The 25,141-nt window shown below is 44.7% G+C and overlaps 1 protein-coding gene across 1 annotated transcript in view; it reads left to right on the top strand.

The window, feature by feature from the left end:
• Positions 1 to 25,141, top strand: part of camk2a (calcium/calmodulin-dependent protein kinase II alpha) — a gene marked incomplete at its 5' end in the record, with an annotated part of 65,474 nt that overhangs the window by 7,386 nt on the left and 32,947 nt on the right. The window contains 3 exons of the mRNA XM_083646698.1: positions 6,940 to 6,999; positions 21,742 to 21,796; positions 23,344 to 23,409. Coding sequence (XP_083502824.1) covers positions 6,940 to 6,999; positions 21,742 to 21,796; positions 23,344 to 23,409 — 181 coding nt within the window. The remainder of the gene's footprint in view (positions 1 to 6,939; positions 7,000 to 21,741; positions 21,797 to 23,343; positions 23,410 to 25,141) is intronic.

Raw genomic sequence — 25,141 nt, 5'->3', positions numbered from 1 at the left:
GTGACGGCATGCGATTCACACAAGTAGATAACATGCAAATTTCATGTACTGGAAAATACTTTGGAGCCTTTCTGTATCACACAGGACTATTGTTTCCATTATGAGCATGGATGCAGTGCCACTGTGCCACATGTGGTATCAGCTTCCTTGTGGTCTAAGGGCCTTGGATGCCATGACTTGACAGTGGTCGCTTCGGCAACCCTCCCTGATACTACAACCACTGTTACATCTTTTGGGCTGTGTTCACTTAGATGGTTTGAAAGTAGTAGAGTGAGATCTGCTTTATTTCCCTCAAGTGCCATAGACCAGTCTGATGGAAGAGGAGCTGACCATTGCATTGCCTTTATGACATCATCAGTGATGTCACTTGGGCTAAGCATGCTACCTGAGCAATTGTGCGGCGATGATGTCACAATGTCAAAACTGACATCTTCACTGATGACATCACAATTGCTCAAGTGACATCACTAGGCTCACACAGAATCTGCGCGCGCAGAACTCCCGCAGATTTCCCGCAGATTTCCGGCCGACCGATACCACGCCACCCCCTCACACACAGACCCCCCCGAGCCCCCTCCACACACAGGCTCGGCATAGCGGCACCTACTGGCAAACACAAAAAGAGGTTTATCTCGAGAACCGTCTGTCTGATCAACTTTAAACTTGGGGAGTGCGCTTCGTGGGACCTGATGGAGTGCAGTGCCGATGGTGTGCAATTCGGCATAGTGCCACCTACTGGCAAACACAAAAAACTGTTTATCTCGATAACCATTCGTCGGATCGACTTCAAACTTGGGGAGTGCGCTTAGGGGGGGACCTGGCGGAGTGCGCTTAGGGGGGACCTGGCGGAGTTCAGTACAGAATTTCCTGCTATTCAGCATAGCACCACCTACTGGCAAATACAAAAAGTGGTTCATCTTGAGAACTGTTCGTCCGATCGACCTCTAACTTGAGGAATGCGCTTAGGGGGACCCAGGGGCGCCATAGTGAAGCTGACAGGGGCCCTAAAAGCTTGGACACTAGGGAATTTTTTGCAGTATTAAATTATTAACCTATTGTAATGAATATACTATTTTATTCAATGTACTAGTAAAACGAATTGCTTCTTTTTGGCAAAAAAAACAAATCACCTTGCACACACACCCCCCTTCGATTTTCAAGAAATGGTTTCACCCAGCTGAGAAATAGGCATGTCTCCCATCCAGGCAGCAGGGCAGAGTTGCGCGCTGATCAATCAGATGGGAGGAGAGAGCAGAGAGGAGAGACCAGCAACCAGCAACATGCCAAAAGGTTTCCAAAAAATAAGGATAGGGAAGAAAGAGAGGAGAGATAAAAGAAACAGTTCCTCACGCAGTTTTATTCACCTTATTATTTGCCCACACATGGACGCTTCCGCATTACGTCATTTCGTAATAGTATTTCCGTTTTGACTTGCCAAAAACCCCGCAGGCAAAATGGCAGCGCACACTCCGCTCCTAAAGTGGCAAAATTACTCCCCCATAAACTAACATATCTTGGCCAATACGTATGTAACATACAAAATAAAACAACCCGTAATATCTTAATTTTATGTAGAATGCAGAGGACATGTAACTGTTTAGTTAAACTTGCATTCCAGGAATATTGTGCTCTAAAGATGACGTGAGTGGAGTCGAGGCTGTTTCGTCCTGAAACGCACATAGGTTACGTAACCTATGTGCGATTCGAAATAACGCATCCGAGATAGAAACGTTATGAATATAGCCACGTTATAAACAACAAACTAACGCTGGTGATCCGTATGGAAACAGTGTTACTCGAAATGGTTAAAAGTTATATCAATTTGGTCATTCAGTGGCATTTTACTGCCATATAACATAACTAACTAGCGGCTAATATTAGCCACAGAAGGCAACTAGCGCTGCACCGGAAGAACAAATACGTTTGCGTTGAACGCGGAAGAGAGAAAAAGTAGGCGTGGTGAATAAGGTGAATAGGAAGGCTAAGGCAGCAGGCAGGTGAGTGCTGGACTGCTGCAGCTGCTGTCTGCCTGTCTCTGTGTGAGGCGAGGCAGATAGGCTACGCTACGTGAATCACTCTGCCATGTTAACCTAGAGAACTGTCTAGTCTGTCCGGCGCCATCTGAACATTTATTCAACTTTTCTTAACTACTGGAAATTACCCTGTTATTTAGTGAAATATGCTTACTTCACAGAGTGTTTACATTTCCCTCCTGTCTAGCGAACATTTAATCAATGCAAACAATTGTTGAACAAAACCATGTTGACCCTCTTTTACCGGGCCTATGTTGAATCGATCCTGTCCTTCTCTCTTGTGTCATGGTTTGGTAACCTGTCACTGAAAAACAGAAACGCTCTGAACCAAATTGTGAAGTGGGCTAGTAAGCTTATAGGTGAGCCTCAACTCAACCTATCAGTTATCTACTGCTCACAGCTGCAGTGTAAAGCCAGCTCTATTCTACAACACTGTTCCCATCCCTTACACAGTGAATTCCAGCTCCTTCGCTCTGGCCGGCGGTTTGCGGTCCCTCGCTGTAGGACCAAACGCTACAAAAGCACTTTTGTACCTGCTGCCATTGCACTGCTAAACAAAGCTGTTACAGGATGATTTCTTTGTTTTATTTCTCATTCTTACTCCGCACATACATGACACTCTGAGGGTCTCATGAGTAGCTACATGTGTGTGTGTGTGTGTGTGTGTGCGTGCACGAGTGTGCGCGCACAAGCGTGTGCAGAAGCACTTTAGTCTTTCAGCACTTTAGTGTCCTGTCACAAAGCACTTTATCATGGTCTTACTTTGATCTTACTGTATTTTAATGTGCTCTATTGTATTGATGCTTGTTTGATGTCTTGTGATTTCGTATGTTTTATTTTTATCTTCTGGACAGCTGAACTTCCCGTCTGCATAACTATTTTACCCTCGGGTACTAATAAAGAAACCTTGAACCTTGTTTGCAAGCCGTTCCTAACTGATGAAGGAGGTGAGACACACACAGCAGCATTGTGTTGAATGACATGGTAGTTGGCACAATTGCAGTGGGTCTGTGGGGATTTATTTGTAATACTAATAATAATAATAATAATAATAATAATAATAATAGTAATAATAATAATAAAAAAATAAGAAGGATCAACACAATTTATTTGTCCACATAATGACCATCATATGAAAGGAAAAGTAGCCCACAAATGACAGCCAATGAGAAAAGGAGAACATAATGATATTAAGACTGAATAATGATATCACAACAGTCTCATGCTAAACACTCTCCTGTTGGACTCCACATGTGTATCAATATTCTTTCTAGTCATTAGTTGATAGTATTTCTTTGTTCCCTCTGGTGTATTCAGAGCAGAGAGAGAGTATGATGATTCAACAGAGATGAGTGAGAAAAGGAGCAAATATTGATGGTTAAGACTGAATAATGACAACACTACAGTGTTATCCTAATATAATTTAAAATGCGATATTATCCTCTAAATCAGCTTCAAACAGCCCCAATTTTTCGGCCGGGGCCCTTTGGACGCCGGCATCAGTGGGGCCCGTGCTATGTCCTGTCATGGGGCCCAAAATCCCTGGCGGCGCCCCTGGGGGGACCTGACGGATTGCAAGGCCAAATTCTTTGCAATTCGACATAGCGCCACCTAGCGCACATAGCGCGACCTACTGGCAACACAAAAAGTGGTTTATCTCGAGAACCATTCGTCGGATTGACTTCAACCTCGGGGAGTGCGCTTACGGCGACCTGACGGAGTTCAGTGCCGAATTTCGTGCAATTCGGCATCGCACCACCCCGCCGAACGTTACACACACATCACATTACCGGGCCGGAGTCCCAGCAAATGTGTTAAAAGACTAGGCCATGTTCATTGTTGAGCACACCACTGAGATCTTGGCCACCCTCACCAAACTGCAAGACACATCCAGGCCATCCTCTGCACCATCCATGGAGAGTTGGCCGACCTCCACATGTTGTTTGAGTACGGAAGCATTGTAGGTGCTGAAGACTGGCATCCTGAGACCAGGGAACAGCTGAGGGTACTGGATGAGGGGCAGAGCGTTGCCTGACGTAATCAGAATAATAAAGCCGCTTTTGAGTGTCCGTCCGTCCTTCCACACTGGGCAAGACATCATCACTTGAGCAATTGCGATGTGATCTCATCAGTGATGTCACTCGAGTGATTGTGATGTCATCAGTGAGCTGATGTCATGGGTGATGATGACATCAGCTATGTGATCAGTGATGATTTTTTTAATCATCAGTGATGAGGTCATCAGTAATTGATGTCATCAGTGATGTCATCATCACCGATGTCCTCACTCACTCAGACACTCATCATTGATGAAGAAGGTCTGTCCGTGTTTTTTTGTTTGTTTTTGGCCAATCCCCCCTGCTGTCCTTGTCGTTCCACCCCCTCTGCTTATCTGGGGAGAGCTGTCGACTAGCACATGCTTTCTACCAGTGGCTTCTTTTCACCTGAAAACCTGGCCATGGCTCTAGTCTGTGCGGTCTCCGCGCCGGGCTGGGTCTCCTGCAGGGGTAGCGCGCCCTGTGGGTCGTATCAGTGGAGTACTTGACCCCCTGGACTGGAACGCATCCTGGCCCAGTGACGATTGCCGCCTTCTCCCCTTCACCCACATCAAACTACAGCTTCTCCATCTCCAACACTGCGGAGGTATTTCTTTGGGTTGTCTTTTTTGTTAATGGCCATCTGGTGTAGAAAAATGACCTCTTTTGTATCGTTCCTATTGATGAAACGTATCTGTTCTTCATGTTGAACCATTTGACTGTACCCAACACTTTGGTTTCCATGACCCTCTCACCCCACCAGAAAGCTGCGGCAGCAGCCTGCGCTGGCTGTCGAGTCTTGGACTCGCTCCTCACAGTATCTGGTCGGTAATGAGTTCTTGGTGATAGATGGTAACCGTTCGACCGGTCCTACTTATAGCCTTATAGCCTTGTCATTGACATCATCAGTGATGGCGGGACTGTCCGTTATGGCATGGACTGTCCATCTGTCACTTATAGAAGCAGCCCAAACAGATTATATTAGTAAAGAAGCACAATCCATCAACTGAGCATGCAAAAGCCTCCGACTGATGGTATCATACCCACTGATGATGTCATACCCACTGATGATGTCATACCCACCGATGATGTCATACCCACTGATGATGGTATACCCACTGATGATGTCATGCCCCACAATCATTGAGTGGAAGGACGGAAGTCACGCAAAGTCAGTTATAGAAATGGCTTCACCGTTCTGATGATGTCATATTAGTAAACAAACACAATCCATCAAAAAAGTACAAAATAATTCCTTTTGTTGTTGAACTAGCAAGTAAAGATAAGTTAATATAAAAAATGCTCGCATTGCTCTCTCTCTGTCTCTCTCTCTCTCTCTCTCTCTGTGTCTATGTGCCTCTGTTATAATGACTTCAGTAATGAGTTTCTTATGAAGGTGGGAAGTGAGGATGATTTATGGGTCTGGTATATGGGTATGGCTCTGGTACTTTTGTGACGTTTGAAGCGTTTTCTGAAAATCACATACAAAAACGTGGTCCTCAAAACCTTTGGCTATATGTCAACAAAATGAAACAAGAACTTAACCTGGATTTCTCCTATGTCCAGATTTCTGTCAAATTTATGCAAATTAGCACATATTTTAGTAGATAATGCATCATTTGCATATTTAAACATACTATTTCAGAAAACGTAGTGCAAAGAAACTATTATCTTAATGTAAGTAATCACCTGGGGAAGTTTCATTATTATTAAAAAAAAACTATTCACATGGGGTGTCTCACCTTGAACCAAAATCCCGATACTAATGGCCCATTTCCACTGCAGGTAGTAGTAGCGCGGTCCTGCTCCGCTCGACTCGATAAATGATCTCATTCCACCGCTAAAAACTGTCCCAGCCCGGGTTGTATTGGGGTTGAGTCGTGTTACTTTTCATACCTGCCTCATCGGGGTTCTATTCTGTGAACCCGGTACCATACGGTGACGTGAAAACATTGTTGACAACTGATTGGTCAGGCAGAATCGTGTTTACTCTGTCTATCTACTGACTGTCAATGCAATGCTGCATACCAGTTTAGTGGGCTTACCTTCTCTTCTGTTATGTATATTTCCATCAGTCTTTTGTGTTGCTGCCTTCGCCTCTGGTGAAATAAAATCGTGGCGGTGGTTTCAATTGTTTTGAGTGTGAAAAAAGTCCGCTGCTCAGGAAGCTCCTGTAGTTGAGTGAATGAGTTGAGTGCAGTGCTCCGCTAGGCCGCAGGCGGGTCTTTGGTGAAGCCGCGGTCTTACCTGGTGAGAGGCCGCTGGGGTACAGGCTTCACACTCTGTCTGTAGCGCCTCTCCCGTCCCCGCGCAGCGCAGCGCATGCATCTCCTGGCCGATTGTCACATTTGCCCATGTACACTGTAGGTCATTTAGAGGCACCAGTATTTCATAAACAGTTTAAAAGTTCTGTGGATGGATTTAATTGTAACGTTATGTTATAGCCTACTTCGGCTATTAGGCGGAGGACAGATATGCGGTCGCTATGACGACCAGCTGTGGGCGGGGGCAGATGATCGGCGGTCGAAGCAGAACATCCATCGGGCCGAAACGAGTAGAGCCGACTGGTGACGAGCTGTGCAGGGCAGTAAAATGTGGTGGAAATGAGCCATAAAACCCCACTTTGAAACGAAGGAACCAGAAGTACAGGGACTTCTGGGTAAGAATACAAAAATACATCAACCCTACTGTACTCTATACTGAGAGCAAATATTTGTCTCCGGTTTAGACTTATTATGAGTCATATTCACTGCAGTCTCCACTGTCTTCCTCAAAATAAGCCTTCTTAATGTTTATCGACACATTATTGATCACCAATAATTAACATATTTATTAATAATCAGGCTGTGTGTGTTTCTGTCTGTCGTCAGATCATCAGAAGCTCGACCGCGAAGCTCGCATCTGTCGCCTACTCAAACACCCAAATATAGGTGAGTACCACACATGCACACACACACACACGCACGCACACATGCACGCACACGCACACGCACACACACATACACACACACACACACACACACACACACACACACACACACACACACACACACACACCACACACACTCTCAGAGGTCGGGGCTTCGATGAGATTTGATAAAAAATGGATGGTGATGAATTATGGAACCGTTGGCAACTCGTTACTAACGGCAACCAGACCATAATGACTAATTCATAACGAGATATTATTACCACGGAGACGGAACGAGAGATAGAGAGAGATTTTCCACCATCTCCTCCACTCCTACATACTGTGTGTGTGCGTGTGTGTGTGTGTGTGTGTGTGTGTGTGTGTGTGTATGTGTGTGTGTGTGTGTGTGTGTGTGTGTGTGTGTGTGTGTGCTGAAATTATTAGAGCTCCAGATTTCTGTGTAAAAGTTTAACCCCTTCACTCACAGTGTTAACAGAGAGAGGAAACACATCAGACACATTTTATTTGTTTTATTTTACCTTTTTTATACAGGGGTGGCCCTTGAGAGTGAGCTCTCATTCGCAAGAGTGCCCTGTTAGTAAAACATTTATAAAGAGTTACAAAATTCCACAGACAAGATAAAGACAAAAACACGAGCACTCCCCGTGCAAGGTACCCTCTAGGAGCACTCCTAACGACTATAACGAGACCAATTGCTCCAATTTTAGGGTGTCCTGGAGCCTATCCCATTTGTCAGGGGCAAAAAGCAGTCTTTCCCTGTTCGGTCCTCACATGAGAATAAATGTGTGACTTTAAGACTGAGAAGTGAGGACAGACAAAGGAAGCTTGCCAGTTAGAGCTTTGTAAATAAATGAAAGACAGTGTTGCTCTCTTCGAGCCGGTACGGAGGGCCAGTCCACCTTTTCATATACAATAGTTCATATAGGATAAAGAAATCAGCCATTAGAAAACGCAGAGTGCTATATGATACACCGCATCGAGTGTCTTCAAGATGGTCGATGAGGCATCCATATACACAACATCACCGTAATCAAACACAGACATTATTAGCGACAATGGATTTTCTGGTGTAGAATGAAAAGCAAGTTATTCCTGTATCCACCTTATTTTTGAATGCCCCGCTGTACAAATAATTATGGGTACAAGGTCCGGTTTAACATGACTTATTGTTGCAGCTTGCCATTTCCTTTGTTATACTCTTTGGCTGTACCCGAATTATAAACCGGAAACTGGAGTACAGTGGCAGACTGCATAATCGGGCACGTCGGGCAAATGCCCGGTGGCCTGGCAATTTTTTTTTTTTTTTTTTTTTTGCAGGCCAGGCCAGGCCACTCACTGAACAGCAGGCCAGGCGCCGCCTACTGGTTTACTAGTGGTTTTATTACTTTATTCAGGTTTAAAGTGGGTGCATCTCATTGTAAAATTGGACTTGGCCCAAATTGGGCTTCAAACGGCCCAAATTGGGCTTCAAACGGCCCAAATCTGGCTTTAAACGACCCAAATCTGGCTTCAAACGGCCCAAATTGGGCTTCAAACGGCCCAAATTGAGCTTCAAACGCCCCAAATTTTTTCACACGCGTCGGCCCTTATCGGCCTGGCCTGCTTGGTATCTAATGCCCGGCCTGAATTATGATCCCAGTCCGCCCCTGCTGGAGTACGTTATAAACTTTATAAATATAGTCACGTTATAAACAACTAACCAAGGCTGGGGGTCCGTATGGAAACAGTGTTACTCGAAATGGTTAAAAGTTATATCAATTTGGTCCTTCAGTGGCGTTTTACTGCCATGTAACATAGCTAGCTAGCCGCTAACATTAGCCACAGTAGGCGATTACACACATGATGCACTGTGCTCTTAAAGGGATATTTATGGACGAGATTTTTGCCAAGCTGGACCTGATTAGTGATTTGCTCCGTTCGCCCAGACGGGTGTCAAGCTGTCAGCAACAAGGCTGGGAGGATCACACCGGAAGAAAAACCCAGAGGCATCATGGCCGCTATAAGGTGGATAGAAAGCCCATTTGTCTCCTCAGCTCCTTTGTAAGGTGTGCTGTGTGTGTGTGTGTGTGTGTGTGTGTGTGTGTGTGTGTGTGTGTGTGTGTTCCACATGGGCCTGAAAAGAACGTTTATTGTCCAGCCAATTGCCAAGGTATTTATAGGAATGAACAGATTAAATTTGTTCACCCTGGAGCGTAAGAATACAAAGACTGTTATTGACAATCGGATATCTTGAGGATAACATCCATTTGGTCTTTTTGGAATTTAAAACTAGTTTGAGATCAAACATTTAGCATTAATATCTAGGTTGTGTTGCAGGGGCTTTTATTGTGAAAGTTATGAATTACAGTGGCTTTTATTGTGAAAGTTATGACCTGCAGGGGCTTTTATTGTGAAAGATATAACCTGCAGGGGTTTTATTGTAAAAGTTATGACCTGCAGGGACTTTTACTGTGAAAGTTTTGACCTGCATGAGCATTTATTGTGAAAGTTATGACCTGCAGGGGCTTTTATTGTGAAAGTCATGACCAGACAAATGATGTCATTCTGACTAGCTTTACACATGTCCCAGGCAAGGCCTATTCACTGTGTAAAGTCGTCTCATTTGCAGATCGGCAGAGGTGGGATGTAATTAATTAATTAGGTAGGTACTCAAATTACTGTAATTGAGTAGCTTTTTTGTGCACTTGTACTTTTTTCCAAAGACAGTAGCTATTAGCTGCTCAAAAAGTTGCTAGAAGTCACCAGATACATAATATATATTCATATAAAAAAAACTAGTTTGAGATCAAACATTTAGCATTAATATCTAGGTTGTGTTGCAGGGCCTTTTATTGTGAAAGTTATGAATTGCAGGGGCTTTTATTGTGAAAGTTATGACCTGCAGGGGCTTTTATTGTGAAAGATATAACCTGCAGGGGTTTTATTGTAAAGGTTATGACCTGCAGGGGCTTTTACTGTGAAAGTTTTGACCTGCATGAGCATTTATTGTGAAAGTTATGACCTGCAGGGGCTTTTATTGTGAAAGTCATGACCAGACAAATTATGTCATTCTGACTAGCTTTACACATGTCACAGGCGAGGCGTATTCACTGTGTAAAGTCGTCTCATTTGCAGATTGGCAGAGGTGGAATGTAATTAATTAATTAAGTACTCAAATTACTGTAATTGAGTAGCTTTTTTGTGCACTTGTACTTTTTTCCAAAGACAGTAGCTATTCGCTGCTCAAAAAGTTGCTAGAAGTCACCAGATACATAATATATATTCATAATTATATGAATAATACCTACAGTGCCTGCTCTCAGCGGAGGGAGGGGGGCTATGCTGTGTGGGAGAAGCGCTGTGATCATCAGACCTCTCTGATGAACAAGCAAGTAGAGCAAACAAGCAAGTAGAGCAAACTGGCATCAGCCATACCAAATGCTTTCGGATTCAACACTTCACCAGAAGGTGGACAAAAAACTTGATAAAACAACTGTTAAAACCTCAGCTTTGTTCAAACTCACAGAACTTTGAAATCCCAATACTTCACATTTGTTAGAGGAACCCGCCAGTGGGATCTATCACACTTTTAATCTGCCAGTTTTAGTCAAGGAATTTCCAGATGTGGCTCAGAACACATTTTCTTTACACGTTTATTTCTGACCTGATATCTATCATCCTCCAGCCAATTGCTAAACAGATTTGGACATTTTTCAGGTTATAAATTGAACTTTTCAAAGAGGGAATGTTTTCCTGTACAATCTACCCCTTCAGGTGCCAAGTACTTCCCCTTTAAGATGTCAAGAAGCAATTTCAAGTACAGTATTTAGGTGTGAATATCCCGGTATAGATCTTTACACAAACAGCCACCTTTAATTTACAAGCTTAAATTGGACCTGGAGAGGTGGGATAGTTTGCATATAACTATTGCTGGGAGGGTTAATTGCATTCAAATGAATGTGCTTAAAAAATCACACTCAGGTGTTGAAGTAAGCGATGCAGGTTGTGCAGGTCGGCCCCTTCTTCCCTGCCCGCCTCTCCATATGCATAGGTTACTCCTGATTAGTCTATCCCCTCATGCTACAAACGGACACCTCAGTTCCGTAGCGCCGCCCCTTTCTTGGCCCCAAAGGGGCAAGAAATTCTGTGTCCGCCATGGCCCCAGCTGCGCCGTTTCAAGTGCGATCAGGCTGAAACTTTCAGGGGGTGTAAAGGGCACCAGTGCGGGTAACCTGACAGAGCCGGATTTTTTAATTAAGCTAATTAGCTAATGACGTGATGTCATCAGTGATGTCATCAGTGATTATGTCAAAAGTGATGTCAAAAGTAAGCACACACACACACACACACACACACACACACACACAAACACACACACACACAAGGAGGCATTGTGACAAGACTGGTCAGTGATAGTCAATAGTGACATCACTAATGATGGAGCTGGATCTTCGATGTGATGTCATCTGTGATGATGTCACCAGTGATGTGATGTCATCAGTGATGAGTCATCAGGAGAAAAGGCAAACTTCATGGGCCAGGGGAGGTACTGACCCCAAGGGCAGAACAGCTGCTGGGACAGGTGAGGACGAGCTACGGGCGACGCCGCACAGCGGCATAGCTGTGACAATGACGTTGCGGCAGCTTTACATCACCGCTCTCTCTCCATTCACTCTCGAGCTCGACCACCGAACCACTCTTTCTCGCGTACGCACACCCGCTTCTGGAGCCGGTGGGAGGGGCTTATAGGCTACAAATGTACGGACATCTCATGCTACACACGGACAGACTTATAGAACTTATAGGACGGACACTTATAGCACCGCTTAAAAAACTGAATTTTATCACCTCTGCCAAGGAGGTTATGTTTTCGGTGCCATTTGTCCGTTCGTCTGTCTGTTAGCAGGATTACCGAAATGTTCATGAAACTTGGTGGAAGGGTGTAGCACAGGCCAAGGAAGAACACATTACATTTTTGAGCAGATATGCCTACATTTAGGCAATGTCTCGTAATAGACGCGTGGTCAGCGTGGGGGAAATCCCCCCCCATGCCTGGAAATGCTAGACAAACGATCGTCAGTCCTACATCAACGGGAGTGATCGGAAAAAATACGATCAACTGTGGACATTGTAGGAGCTAACTAACTCAAGAAGATGGCAGTAGTGCAACACTAATGATGTAAGCCGCTATTTGGATTTTCCCCCACGGCCCTAACGTCCCCACACCCAACTGTATCTATCCGATCCGGGTCGGGTCAATAGGAGGGGGCAGGGCTATGGAAAGGGGGGCGTAGCTAGGGATAGCAAGGTCGTAGAGAGTCGGGGGTTCGAGGGGTGGGTAGGGGGATTTGATGTGGGCATTGGGCTCGCCAGATCCACCCCCCCCCCCCCCCACACACACACACACACAGCCAACCATGTACAATATCTATCGGCATTCAGATGTGACCTCACATGGACCCAACCAGCCAATCAGCGGGCTGCAGCTGAATCCAGCAGCCAATCATGTGTGGGCAGGTGGGGGTGATGCTCAACAGATTCTGTGGAGTGTTACGCAACACAGTGTATGCGTGTGCATGTGGGTGTGTGTGTGTGTGTGTGTGTGTGGGGGGGGGGGCATGTGCGTGTTGCTATGCAACAGTGTCCTTAGGTGAAGGCATCAAATCCATCTCTCCTCCTACACACACACTCTCTCTCTCACACACACATACACACACACACACACACACACACTCTCTCTCTCTATCATACACATGCGCAAGCGTACACACACACACACACACATGCCTGTGAAAGTCATAATCAGGTTTCTCTCTGAAGTACTCCTACACACTGCAGCAGCGGGATTTTGGTGTGTGTGCGTGTGTGTGTGTGTGTGTGTGTGTGTGTGTGTGTGTGTGCACGCATGTGTGTGTGTGTGTGTGTGTGTGTGTGTGTGCGTGTGCGTGTGTGCGTGCGTGCGTGGGCAGCTTCTCTTCCACTGTGACACTGTAGGCCTATCTCTCATATTATCACATCCACGCAGCTGAGTCTGTGCTTCAGTCGTTCCGAAAGAAACGACTGAAAGAAAGAATCAATCAGCTGTCAATCAAATCCACTTCCTGTCTGCTGTATGTGTGTTTCCAGCAATGTTTTTACTTCCTGTCTGCTGTATGCATGTTTCGAGTCAGGTTTGAACTTCCTGTCTGCTGTACGTTATGTTTCCAGTCAGGTTTGAACTTCCTGTCTGCTGTACGTTATGTTTCCTGTCTGCTGTACATTGTTTCCAGTCAGGCTTTAATTTCCAGTCTGCTGTACATTATGTTTCCAGTCAGGTTTTCAGGTTTCCAGTCAGGTTCGAAGCAAACGTTTGAAAAGTCGACAATCTTAAAATTCAATCAGGTGGGGGCGTCTGGGTAGTGTCCAGTGTTGGGAGAGTTACTTTTAAAACGTACCCCACTACAGATTACTGAATACATGCCGTAAAATGTCAATTGTAACATATTCTATTACTCAAATTTAAAGAAGAATTTCGGTATTTTTCAACCTGGACCCTATTTTCGTATTTTTCCGTGTAATGTGAGCAGACACCTACTTCCTGCTTCAGCACTGTACCAGAGATTTTCATCCGCCATATATTTTCCCATAGACATTTCGTAAAATGCTTATAAAAATAGTTTTACTGGTTCAAACCAAACGTTCAGCTCTAGTCATATTGGAGCCCTAGGCGAGACTCGATTTGGCCCAATTTCAGGCACTGATTGTGCATAAGAGGAGGGGGCGCCTGGGCGCACACCAGCGATTTTTGTTTATGTTTGTTGTTGTTTTGTGAGGGCTACAGAGCGCCTTAGCCCCAGGCAGGAAACTGTTTCGCCTGTAGGGCGAGCTGGCCCTGGCTAACGCTATAATTGGGAGAGACCATAGAACATTTCACTCAGACCAAAACTAAAAACAACATTGAAAAAATATTTTCTTCAAACCCGCATGTTTTTTTTATGTTTTGGCCCGAGTGAAATGTTATGCGATCTCTCCTGTTTCTAGATATATCTGTACCGTTTGGTTTGAATCCTGAATCCTGCTGAACACTGGTTCGCATTTGAATAAGTTGCGTTAACCACAGACCTTATTTGAAGCATCGCGCCAAAAACCCATTCAAAAATCCCATACGTGAAAACAGTGAAGAACCGGAAGTGTTAGCATCTATGTTTTCCGGACTCATTCCTGCAGCTCTCTATAGCAACCCGTGTTAGCATTGTAGCTACCTACTAGCTAACAATGCTAACCAAACATGCTGAATGCTGAATTTCACACAGAGCGAAACACAGATGACACAAACACATTAAGACATCAAATTGTGTGTTAAAACATTAACAAACGCCTTTATATAAATTCTGTGATTACCATTAACGATACAAGTCGCCATTTTGATGTGGCTGTGACCTCAACTCGGACAAACCGACGCTCTGGATGATATCCGAATTTCCAAGCTGTAGTTCCGGCCTGAACGACCGTTCAATTAACTTTTTACAGGTCGGAACCAATTTCTTCCGGTGGTCCGAGTTGTCTTGAACGGAGTATAGTCTGGGGATTATAGAGGAAGTCACAGAACCCACAGACTGGTGCGCACCAATGGTGCCAGCTGCAAAACGGAACAAGGAAGAGGTCAGAGTGTGTGTCGATCTGAAACGGCTAAATAAAGCAGTGAAGCGGGAAAGGTACATCCTGCCCACCTTGTTCGATGACTCCCAAACTGGCCGGGGCCAAAGTCTTCTCAACCTTAGATGCTTCAAGTGGCTTTTGGCAGATTCCATTGGACCCCAGCTGCCAGAGACTGACCACGTTCATAACCCCAATGGGCAGGTTCTGTTTCAGACGGCTACCATTCAACATTACATCAGCTCCCGAGATTTTCCAAAGGCTGATGCTCAAGGACCTGGAAAGAACCATTGCCGTGATAGACGACATTCTAGTCTACGGATCATGCAAAGAGGAGCACGACCGCCGCATGACCCCCGCCTGGACGCGGTCATACGGACTATCAAGGTGTCAATCCTAAAGCTCAATCGAGCCAAGTGCCAATTTGGCAAATCGGAAATTACAGTATTTCGGTCACGTCATCGGTGCCGATGGCGTGAAGCCAGACAAGACCAAGGTGCAGGCTATGTCCCGAATGCCAAGCCCCACCAATGTCGATGAACTTTGCCAGGAGTTGGGACTATCTGGGCAAGTTTAAACCGGGTCTGTCCACCATGTTGCACCTGCTCACCCACCTACTCAAAAAGGAGAGTAGCTGGGTCTGGGATGAGCCTCAGGAGCAGGTGTTCTGCAAAGTCAAAGCCATGCTCGTGACAGCGCCGGCACTCAGCTACTACGACGCAGGCCGGAAGACCGTGGTCAGTGCTGATGCCAGCAGCTACGGCCTGGACGCCGCACTGTTACAGGACCATGGTGGTGAACTGCGGCCCATCGCCTTCTGTTCGTGCACTCTAACAGACACGGAAAAGAGATATTCCCAGATCGAAAAAGAGTGATTGGCAGGGGTGTGGGACTGTGAGCTCTTTGTCCGCTATGTCCAGGGCATGGGCTGCTTTCATCTCCAGACGGACCACAAACCCTTGGTACCGTTAATTAACACATATGACATCGACAAAGCACCGGTGAGGTGTCAAAGACTACTCATGCGCCTTATGAGGTTCAACGTCATCGCCGAGCATGTCCACGGAAACAGCTGGTGGTGGCCGGCACGCTCTCGAGGCGCCCTCTGAGCGGGGAGGACATGTCGGACACAGATGAACACATCAAAGCATATGTGGATGCCGTGGTGGCAAGCAAACCGATCGCATCACACAAGCTTGAGGACATCCGCAAAGCCACACAAAGTGACGCTGACCTCTTGAAGGGAATCGCTTTCATAAGGAATGGGTGGCCACAGAGAATGTCTGTCTTCCTCCCTGCACAGCCAGGGCTCACCTCTCTGAGTTGGATGGTCTTGGGCACCAGGGGCTAACAAAGTGTCGAGAGAGAGTGAAGACAACAGTCTGGTGGCCCAGTGTTGGTGCTGAAATCAAAAAGGCGATGATGTTCTGTGAATTTTGCACAGAGAATAAACCAACCAGGCGAGAACCACTCGTAACTACTCTCCTGCCCAGCGGTCCATGGCAAAGGATTGCAGCTGATCTGTGTGAGCTGGAGAGCAAGAAGTACCTCATAGTAGTGGACTACTTTTCAAGAGACAATGAAATAGTTCACCTACCCACTACAACCAGCCAACAGTCTATAAGCCGACTCAAGCACATGTTTGTGAGATGGGGAATTCCACTAGAACTGGTTAGTGACAACGCTACACAGTTTACATCAGCCGAGTTCCAGGACTTTAAACAGAACTATGGTTTCACCCACATAACCTCCAGCCCTCATTACAGGGCTTAAAATTCCGCGCAGGATTGCGAGAATCGCGCATATTTTTGTCAATTCTTGCAGATTTGTAATTTATAATGCGGGACAAGCCGCGCAATTGTTTGCGCGCCGATGTCTATTATGTTAAAGGAGAATTTAGGTTTTTTACACCACGGACCTTATTTCCAGCTTAAAATATGATCTTTTACTCACCCAAATAGCTTTGGTTTCATTCGGATGTCCACAGAAGATTTTGAGCTCGGAGTAGCATCCTCAAACAGGCTATAACGGGAGCAAACGGGGCAAGGTGCATGCACTCTGTAAATAACACTTTTTCTGTCACGCCGCGGTCCATATCCTCATCATATGATACATAAATACACGTGAGGCTGTTTGTACCAGGTTTGTACCTCCAGGCTGTTCTGGTCTCCTCATACGGGGTCTGTGAATCTAAATCTCGTTCGTCCCGTTCAAGTCTCGTGAGAGTTTCCACACTGGCTGCTCTGAATTTACAGGAGCCATTCCCCTCGTGACTATTGTCTTGTTCACAACAACTTGAAGATGGCCGCCCCTATCGATTTGAGCCAGAGTATATGCTTGAAGAGTTGGCCGAAATTGAAGAGCGGACGAGGAGAGAGAGGGACAGCAGGGATGAACAAGCCGCTGCACGGCCGAGAATAAATGGTGATTGGTGGTGTTCATGTGGACGCTGTAACTCTCACGGTTCACAGACCCCGTATGAGGAGACCAGAACAGCCCGGAGGCGTACAAACAGCCTCACGTGTATTTATGTATCATATAATGAGGATATGGACCGCAGCGTGACAGAAAAAGTGTTATTTACAGAGCGCATGCTCCTTGCCCCGTTTGCTCCCGTTATAGCCTGTTTGAGGATGCTACTCCGAGCTCAAAATCTTCTGTGGACATCCGAATGAAACCAAAGCTATTTGGGTGAGTAAAACATCATAATTTAAGCTGGAAATAAGGACCGTGGTGTAAAAAAACGAAATTCTCCTTTAAGCCGATGGTGCGGAACCAACGTTGCTAAAATACGGATGACTGGTCGGACACATTTGGCAACGGACTGTTTTGCTGAACCAGAACGTTGCCTCAGGCGTACCCGGGTAGCCTCCCCACTCGGCAAGCACCAAATATCCCCGCATTCAAAGAACATCATACTCCCAGAGCTGGCGTAATCCATATAAAAAACCCTGATGTTTTACCCAAAATGAAACATCCAGGTTTTGTGTTGGTCGGTGGCTCCATAAGCAGCCGGCTAACGTTACGGTGGCTAACCGGAGTTAATGTTAAATTGCAGGGTAAGTCAGTCCCTCTATAAACCATAATATCTGTGTCCTTTCACTTTTGATTGAAAAATGCTTCCACCTGATTAAAGAAAATGTGTGTAATATTTTATGTAAAAACATCAGTCAACATCACATAATGTCTTTTTTTAATTAGGTGGAAATATTTTCAATAAAGTGGAACAACACAGATAATGGTTTAGACAGACTTCCCATTCACTTCAATAGAACTCTCCCCAATGCAAAATTCTAACAGCTTTGCCAGTAACATGACAGTAAGAAAGGCAGATGTAACCAAATCTAACTGTGAACACAAAACAGAGATTTTTTTTTTTTTTTTAATAGCCTAATATTTTTTTCCCGATTTTTTATCCCATTTTTATCCCCCATTAGTGCTAATTTTAATTTGTTTATCCTGGTTGCTGCTCCACCCTCTGCCGATCTGGGGAGAGCCGAAAACTGGCTCCATGCTTCCTCCGAGACATGGGCAGTTAGCCAGCCGTTTCTTTTCACCTGACAGGGGAAGCTTCACCAGTAGGACATAGCATGTGGGAGGATCACGCTATTCCAACGAGTTCCCCTCCCTCCGAACAGGCGCCCTTAACGACCAGAGGAGGAACCACTTCAGCTACCAGGATATTGCATGTTTTTGGTGAAGGGGAACCCCCCGGGAGGCACGGGGAGAACATGCAAACTCCACACAGAAAGGCCCTTTTGACGACCCCACCCGGGCGGTGGGCACTCGAGGACATGCGGACGGGCACGCATTCCCTCAGTGCTCACAGCGTCCCAGGTGGGAATCGAACCCAGGACCTTCGAGCTGTGAGGCGACAGCGCTTACCACTGCGCCACCATAACCCCAACAAAGAACATTTCTGATATAATGTGATGTTGTTTTATTAAAGTGTAGTGTCACTCAATACAAAAAAAATAAAGGCTTTGATAGAACTGAAAGCCGATGACTGCTTAGTCTGCAGATAAAACACAATGAAAAAAGTCATAGTAATTTAGACTCAGGTGTGCATAAACTACAGGTTAAGAACTTCCTTTTAAATACAAAAATTGTATTATCGCTTATCATCAGACAGGAGAAGCAGATATTTGTCGGTTATAGTATCGGCTGAAACCCCCCCCCCCCCCAAAGTCTATAGATCCCCCCAAAATCTATAAATCCCCCCTATCTGAATAACATACTTCTCTGCGAAGTGAATTTTAAGCCCTGCATTACCCACGCGTGATTTCTAACCCCACATAGGATAAGCAATAACCACGCCCTGTGGCGCCGGGATTGGCCAGGAGCATTGAAGCTTGGGACTAAAGCACCTGGGTTTTTTCATCTTTTAAAATAAAGATGTTTAAAAAACTATTGCTTGTTACATTTTCAGTGCTGTACCTTTTCTCTGGGTAAGAATTGAGCTTGAAATTAACGATATGATACATTATATTATATGAGCTATGAACGTGAACACAACACCGTTTATATTATTGCATGTTTTTGTAGATTGTGTACATTGTGTAGATTACAATTATTATGCTTATTATTATTACTATGCTAAGGAAGGTAGGTGACCATAATTAATTTCAATGTCTGCTCTCGAAATCGCTGTCCGTTCTCAAGAGCTATTCAGTTGGTTCATGAAATCACTGGGCTGCGTGCCCTCCAGTGTTGCTCCTGGCCAATCCCGGCGCCACAGGGCGTGGTTATTGCTTATCCTATGTGGGGTTAGAAATCACGCATTACCCACAGGCTAATGGGGCCGCAGAGAGACCTGTCCAAACAGCCAAGCACATACTCAAACAGCCCGCCCCCTGCTTGGCCCTGATGGGTTATCGTGCAACACCAATTGCTAAAACCGGGGCAAGCCCCGCACAGCTGACAGGACAACAAATTCGTACCACCATAACCCACCATAGAAAATTACATTAACTGTCCATAATCAGAAAATGTGGACTGAAAGACACTTTTGACCGTTATTCTATAGGAACAGCAACTGTTCAAGGGGCAGAATAATCCCCATGTTGCTGTGGACAAAAAGGCAGGCCACCCCGATGTCCTAGTGTTCGAATTGGGACTGTGTTCAGGTTATAATTTAAAAAAAAAACTTTAATAAAAACAAAAGACAAGACTAAAGTGTTATCTAGGAGAGTGTTTCTTATAGCCTAGATGGTAGGAGTGTTTATAGATTTTAAGTTGTACCTTACAGTTTTCTTTGTTTTAAAAAGAGGGAGATGTTGTGAGATCTATTGGTTGACACAGGCACACTTGGAATGACGTCACACGTATGCGTCTGTATGTTCACACTTGACAGCACATGAGTTTGCACTCGACTAACGCTCGTCTGACTAACTAAATAGAATAGAATATAAACAACTTTCTTCTCCAGCCAAGGCAGGAAATGTGTCATTGGTCATCTGACCCAATTACATAAAAACACAAACATGTCTACACAAATTACATAAAAGCCACAAAAGCACAAACATGTCTACAAAAGGGAACATCAACAGCCTAAAGATAACACATCACATCATAGATTAGTCAATCAGTGTGTTTACATGCACACTAATAAACTGTTTATTAGCGGAGTTACCTGATTATTCAGGTGTCATGTAAACAGCATCCTTTATTGGATAAAGGCCATTATTAGTTTATGAGAAAACTGATAAACACATCTAGGTTACTGCTGAGTCATCAGGTTTATTCATTGCCGTCAATGTCCACTCATGCACTTTGAGGTGAGTTCCCGCTATTTACTAAGTGCATGTACATGTAAACGCGGATATCAGATTATTGCCAGTTACCTGATTATTCTGTTATCCGTTTATTGTGTGCATGTGTAAACGCACTCACTATTGCACTCCTCAGTTCTCATGTGCACAGCCTACACTCCCCTGTTCGCATTACTGTAGTTTATTGACTACATTGATTGCATTAGGAACTAAGTAACTAAGAAGTATTAAAACCGCGTCTTCACTCATCATCATGACAGTATCCATAATAGCATTACTCTGGCTCAAATAAACACGAGCGGCCATCGAATTCAAATGCATCGTCCATATTCCCAAAATCAGGAAAATATTCAGCCCTCACTTACAAAATCCTTCAGCTACACGGTTAGGATACTCCAAGCGAAACATGGAGCTGCCAGCTATCTGTTACCCCAAACAAAGATGGCAGCCCCTTTGCTTTCCCCACAACAGCTGACTTCTGGAAAAAGACGCAACTCTCGTGAAACTTGAGCGAGACGTAGATCAACCAGAGGGAAAATTAAGGGGGCATGGTGGTGCAGTGGTAAGCGCTGTCACCTCACAGCTAGAAGGTCCTGGGTTCGATTCCCACCTGGGACGCTGTGAGCGCTGAAGGAGTGCGTGCCCGTCCGCATGTCCTCGAGTGCCCACCACCCGGGTGGGGTCGTCAAAAGGGCCTTTCTGTGTGGAGTTTGCATGTTCTCTCCGTGCCCCCTGGGGGTTTCCTTCATATAGGAACACCACACCAAAACCTGCAATATCCTGGTTGCTGAAGTGGTGCCTCCTCTGGTTGTTAGGGGCGCCTGTTCGGAGGGAGGGGAACTCGTTGGAATAGCGTGATCCTCCCACGTGCTATGTCCTACTGGTGAAGCTTCCCCTGTCAGGTGAAAAGAAGCGGCTGGCTACTGCCCATGTCTTGGAGGAAGCATGGAGCCAGTTTCGACTCTCCCCAGATCGGCAGAGGGTGGAGCAGCAACCAGGATAAATAAATTAAAGTTTAGCACTAATAGGGAATAAAAATGGGATAAAATTCGGGGGGGGGGGGGACAGAGGGAAAATGATATATCTTTCTAATAATGTCATGATGGAATAATTCGATCCTCTCAGTGGTAAAAACAAGCTTGCTCAGTGCAGTAGGGACATGTGGAAAAAGCAGCAGCCAACAGAAGCAATCTTGGCCAATACTGCACCAAATAAAAAAAATATGTTCACCTGATTTAGTTATACATAAACAAATATGAAAATAGGTTCCAGGTTGAAAAATAGCTTTCAATCAACTGTCACTGTAGATGATCAGTTACCATCCCTTTCTTTCTTTCTTTCTTTCTTTCCTGCAGTCCGGCTACATGACAGTATTTCTGAGGAGGCACATCATTACCTCATCTTCGACCTGTGAGTTCAGTTCAGTTCTATTCTATCCTACTGAAGGTATACCTTAATTAAGGGTTATTTAAAAAAAAAAATGACAACCTGGACCTTATTTTCTGCTTTTTTTATTCATTCTAACTCACCATGAAAAGAAATGTTCCAAATCCATCCACCACAATGCAATAACGAGCCCAGCCACGGCTGAAACAATGTGTGTATTTACCTACTATAAATAGCTTATTTTCTAACATGCAGCAATTCCTATGGTTATTATATCATAGTGACAGCAAGATAATGGCAGCTGTAATTTACCTTGTTGCAGGAAGCCTGTTTGTTTACCCTGTCTCTCTGCTGTCCATCACAAAAGCTCCCGTTCTTCTGCTCCTCCAAACGATCCACGTTATTCCAGCTCATATAAATACACACGGCCATCGAATTCAATTGCATCGTCCATGATGTTTTTAGCATGCTAGGTTTATTGAGCTATAGATAGCTACTCTGCTCAGCCCCGGATGTGCTTCCAACTCGCCCTGTTGTGAAGTGCTTTCAACCTTTCAACTCGCCCTCAACAAGGTAAATTACAGCTGCCTTGCTGTCACTATGATATAATAACAATATGAATTGTTGCATGTTAGAAAATAAGCTATTTATAGTAGGTAAATACACACATTGCACATGCCCGCATTTTACCTGTTTCAGGCCGTGGATGGGGTCATTATTGCGTTGTGGTGGATGGATTTGGAACATTTCTTTTCAGGGTGAGTTAGAAATCATTAAAAAAAAAAGACGAAAATAAGGTCCAAGTTATAAAAAAACAGAATTCTCCTTTAACAGGTAACTAATGTGTCTCATGTACTTATGGTGTTCATGTTAACTAAGGTATTATGGTTGGGTTGAGGTAAAGATAAGAGCTAGCTTACGGTCAAATCCCCTTAATTAATGTACCATTATTGTAAAGTGTTATGTCTGTCATTATCTGTACTGTAGTTTTTGGGATGTTGATGCCACCTCTCAGCCTTGGTAAAAACTATCCTGATAACTTCTGGTTATCCTGTTGGGCTGTATGTATCAGTCTGGACTCCAAGCTGTCCACAGAGATTTCAGTGGGCGGGACTACTTACCTTGACAACAACTCCTTCAGCCAATCAGCATCGCCAAATCCAATCTGAATCCAGCAAAAATGTATTTTCCTCTGAGAAACTCGTCTGGTGCATACTCTTGTTTTTGTTTAATTGTTGTTATTGAGTCTATCTAATAACTGTACTTATGGTTGTGTTTACTCTACTAACGTTAAGGTTACCACTCGTTACTTCGGGAGACGCCATTACTGTTTTGCCAGTGGTGTCCCTGATTGGCTGGTCACGTTGTCAACTATGAGGCAGGTCCCTTATTGGCCCGTGGACTTTGTAATTTGTGTAAATGGCTGGGGGCGGGCTGGAGACCAGACTGATCCACAGAACCAAACAGGATGTGAGTTCACATGATCATGGTCTAGCAGACTCCTGTTTCACTTTCTCTCTCTCTCTATCTCTCCCTCCCTCTCCCTCCCCCCTCTTCTCTCTCCCTCTCAGTGTAACAGGTGGAGAGTTATTTGAGGATATTGTAGCCAGAGAATATTACAGTGAAGCTGATGCCAGGTAAGAAAACCTCATCCATCACCGCATTCTACCTCTTTCTATTATTACTGTATTGGTCTCAATATAGACTTTCTTCTTCTTCCTGGAAATACGTCGATACAACAACAGATGGCGCCAAATATCCGTAAAATGAGTGTTCCCTCAAGCGAGCCACCGTCTCAAGAGACTACAGTATATTTTCATTTTTGTGGTATTTAAATACCATAAGTCATTCATAAATGTTTTTTTTTTTATCCAAAATATTTTATTTAAAAGATGTTAAAAACAACAGCCTACCTTGTTTTATTCAATGTGTTTTTATTATAGTTTTCAAATAAAATTATTTTCCTTATAAAAACAAGATGGCCTTCAAAACTTATTTTATACCCAGGGGGCAAACCCCAATTTTTTCATGGAAATCAGACATGGAATGTTATGAAAGGTTGGGACACAGAAATGATATCAAGGACCATCAACGATCACAACCTCATCAACTAGCTACTGGAAAGCTACTGGGTCCAAACAATAGAGACAGTCGGCATGTGTGGGAACGCCCACAAAATGTTATACGGCTGGCGCGCGAGTGGGGTAAAACCGCCGATATATCTCAATGGGCTGACTCACCAAAGGACGGTGCTGCGGCTCTAAACTACAGGTTTGGGGGTTCTAGAGCAGAACACAAGACGTCTGCTCAGATGTGCGTTTACTGCGGTGGTTAAATCCCCGATCGTGTCTGCCTGGGCTGGGCTATCAGCTAAATTCTAACTTTGCTGAATCGATAGAACGGGGGATTTACCCCCGCAGTAAACGCACATCTGAGCAGACGTCTTGTGTGTCACCCTGACCACGCCCCCAGCCAGGCTGAGCCAGCTAACCCAGCGTCTATGACGAGACATCGCCTCAACCTATGCGACATCTACTGCAAATAGCGCTTTTGGCGCCAGTTTAGATGTAACTACTACCAGCCCCATAACAAAATTTTGAGTTGCTAAAATTATCCCAAGACATACTGTACATGACAACAGTTAAAACAATTTATTTGGTTAAAATTTAACCAAGTAAACACAGTATTGCACAATAAACAACAACAACAGAGTCATGTGGCAATTAAATACACAGGAAATAATCCTCTCCCATAGTCAGAAACAGCCCCAGAGGTACATGAAGCACTGATGGCCGGTGCATTGGTTGGTAGGAGAGCAGAGAGCAGCCTTCATCAGCGTTGTGACAACGCTGATGAAGGCTTGACGCTGAAACGTTTGTTATGTGCCGTCCCAGGTGACATATTACATTTCTGAAAGGACATTTTTGAGTGCTGGCCTACTTCTTCTATTACTCTTGTGACTTTGTGTGGCCTTGCACCTTAATGCAACTTGAGTTGTGAGTGTGCTCGCATTCGGTAAGTTTAGGTACAGTAGACCAGCCTTAAGTCAGCTGAGCAGCAAAACAGATACACCCAATCAAAACCAGCCAAAGTATATGAAGTCAGCGAGCAGTACACAGCTCCTGATCCACAGGAGTTTTTTCGCAGTGTCATCTATCAAAGCAAACCTTCACAGTTTCCTTTGTGTGAAATGATGCGAGAGTGAGCAACTGGAGCTTCTCGGCCCAACTCATATCTACATGGGTGGTGGATTCAAATAAGAGATGAAGAGTGTGGTGTTGACTCACGAGTTGTCATCCATGCCATTGACACCGACATCATTACCATGTGCCTGTACTATGGTGCAACACACCTCAGAGATCTACCAGA

Source organism: Poromitra crassiceps, assembly GCF_964638095.1.
Source record: "Poromitra crassiceps genome assembly, chromosome: 1".
Taxonomy (NCBI): domain Eukaryota; kingdom Metazoa; phylum Chordata; class Actinopteri; order Beryciformes; family Melamphaidae; genus Poromitra; species Poromitra crassiceps.
The sequence above is the reverse complement of the archived record's forward strand: the minus strand, read 5'-3'. Positions and strand labels throughout refer to the sequence as shown.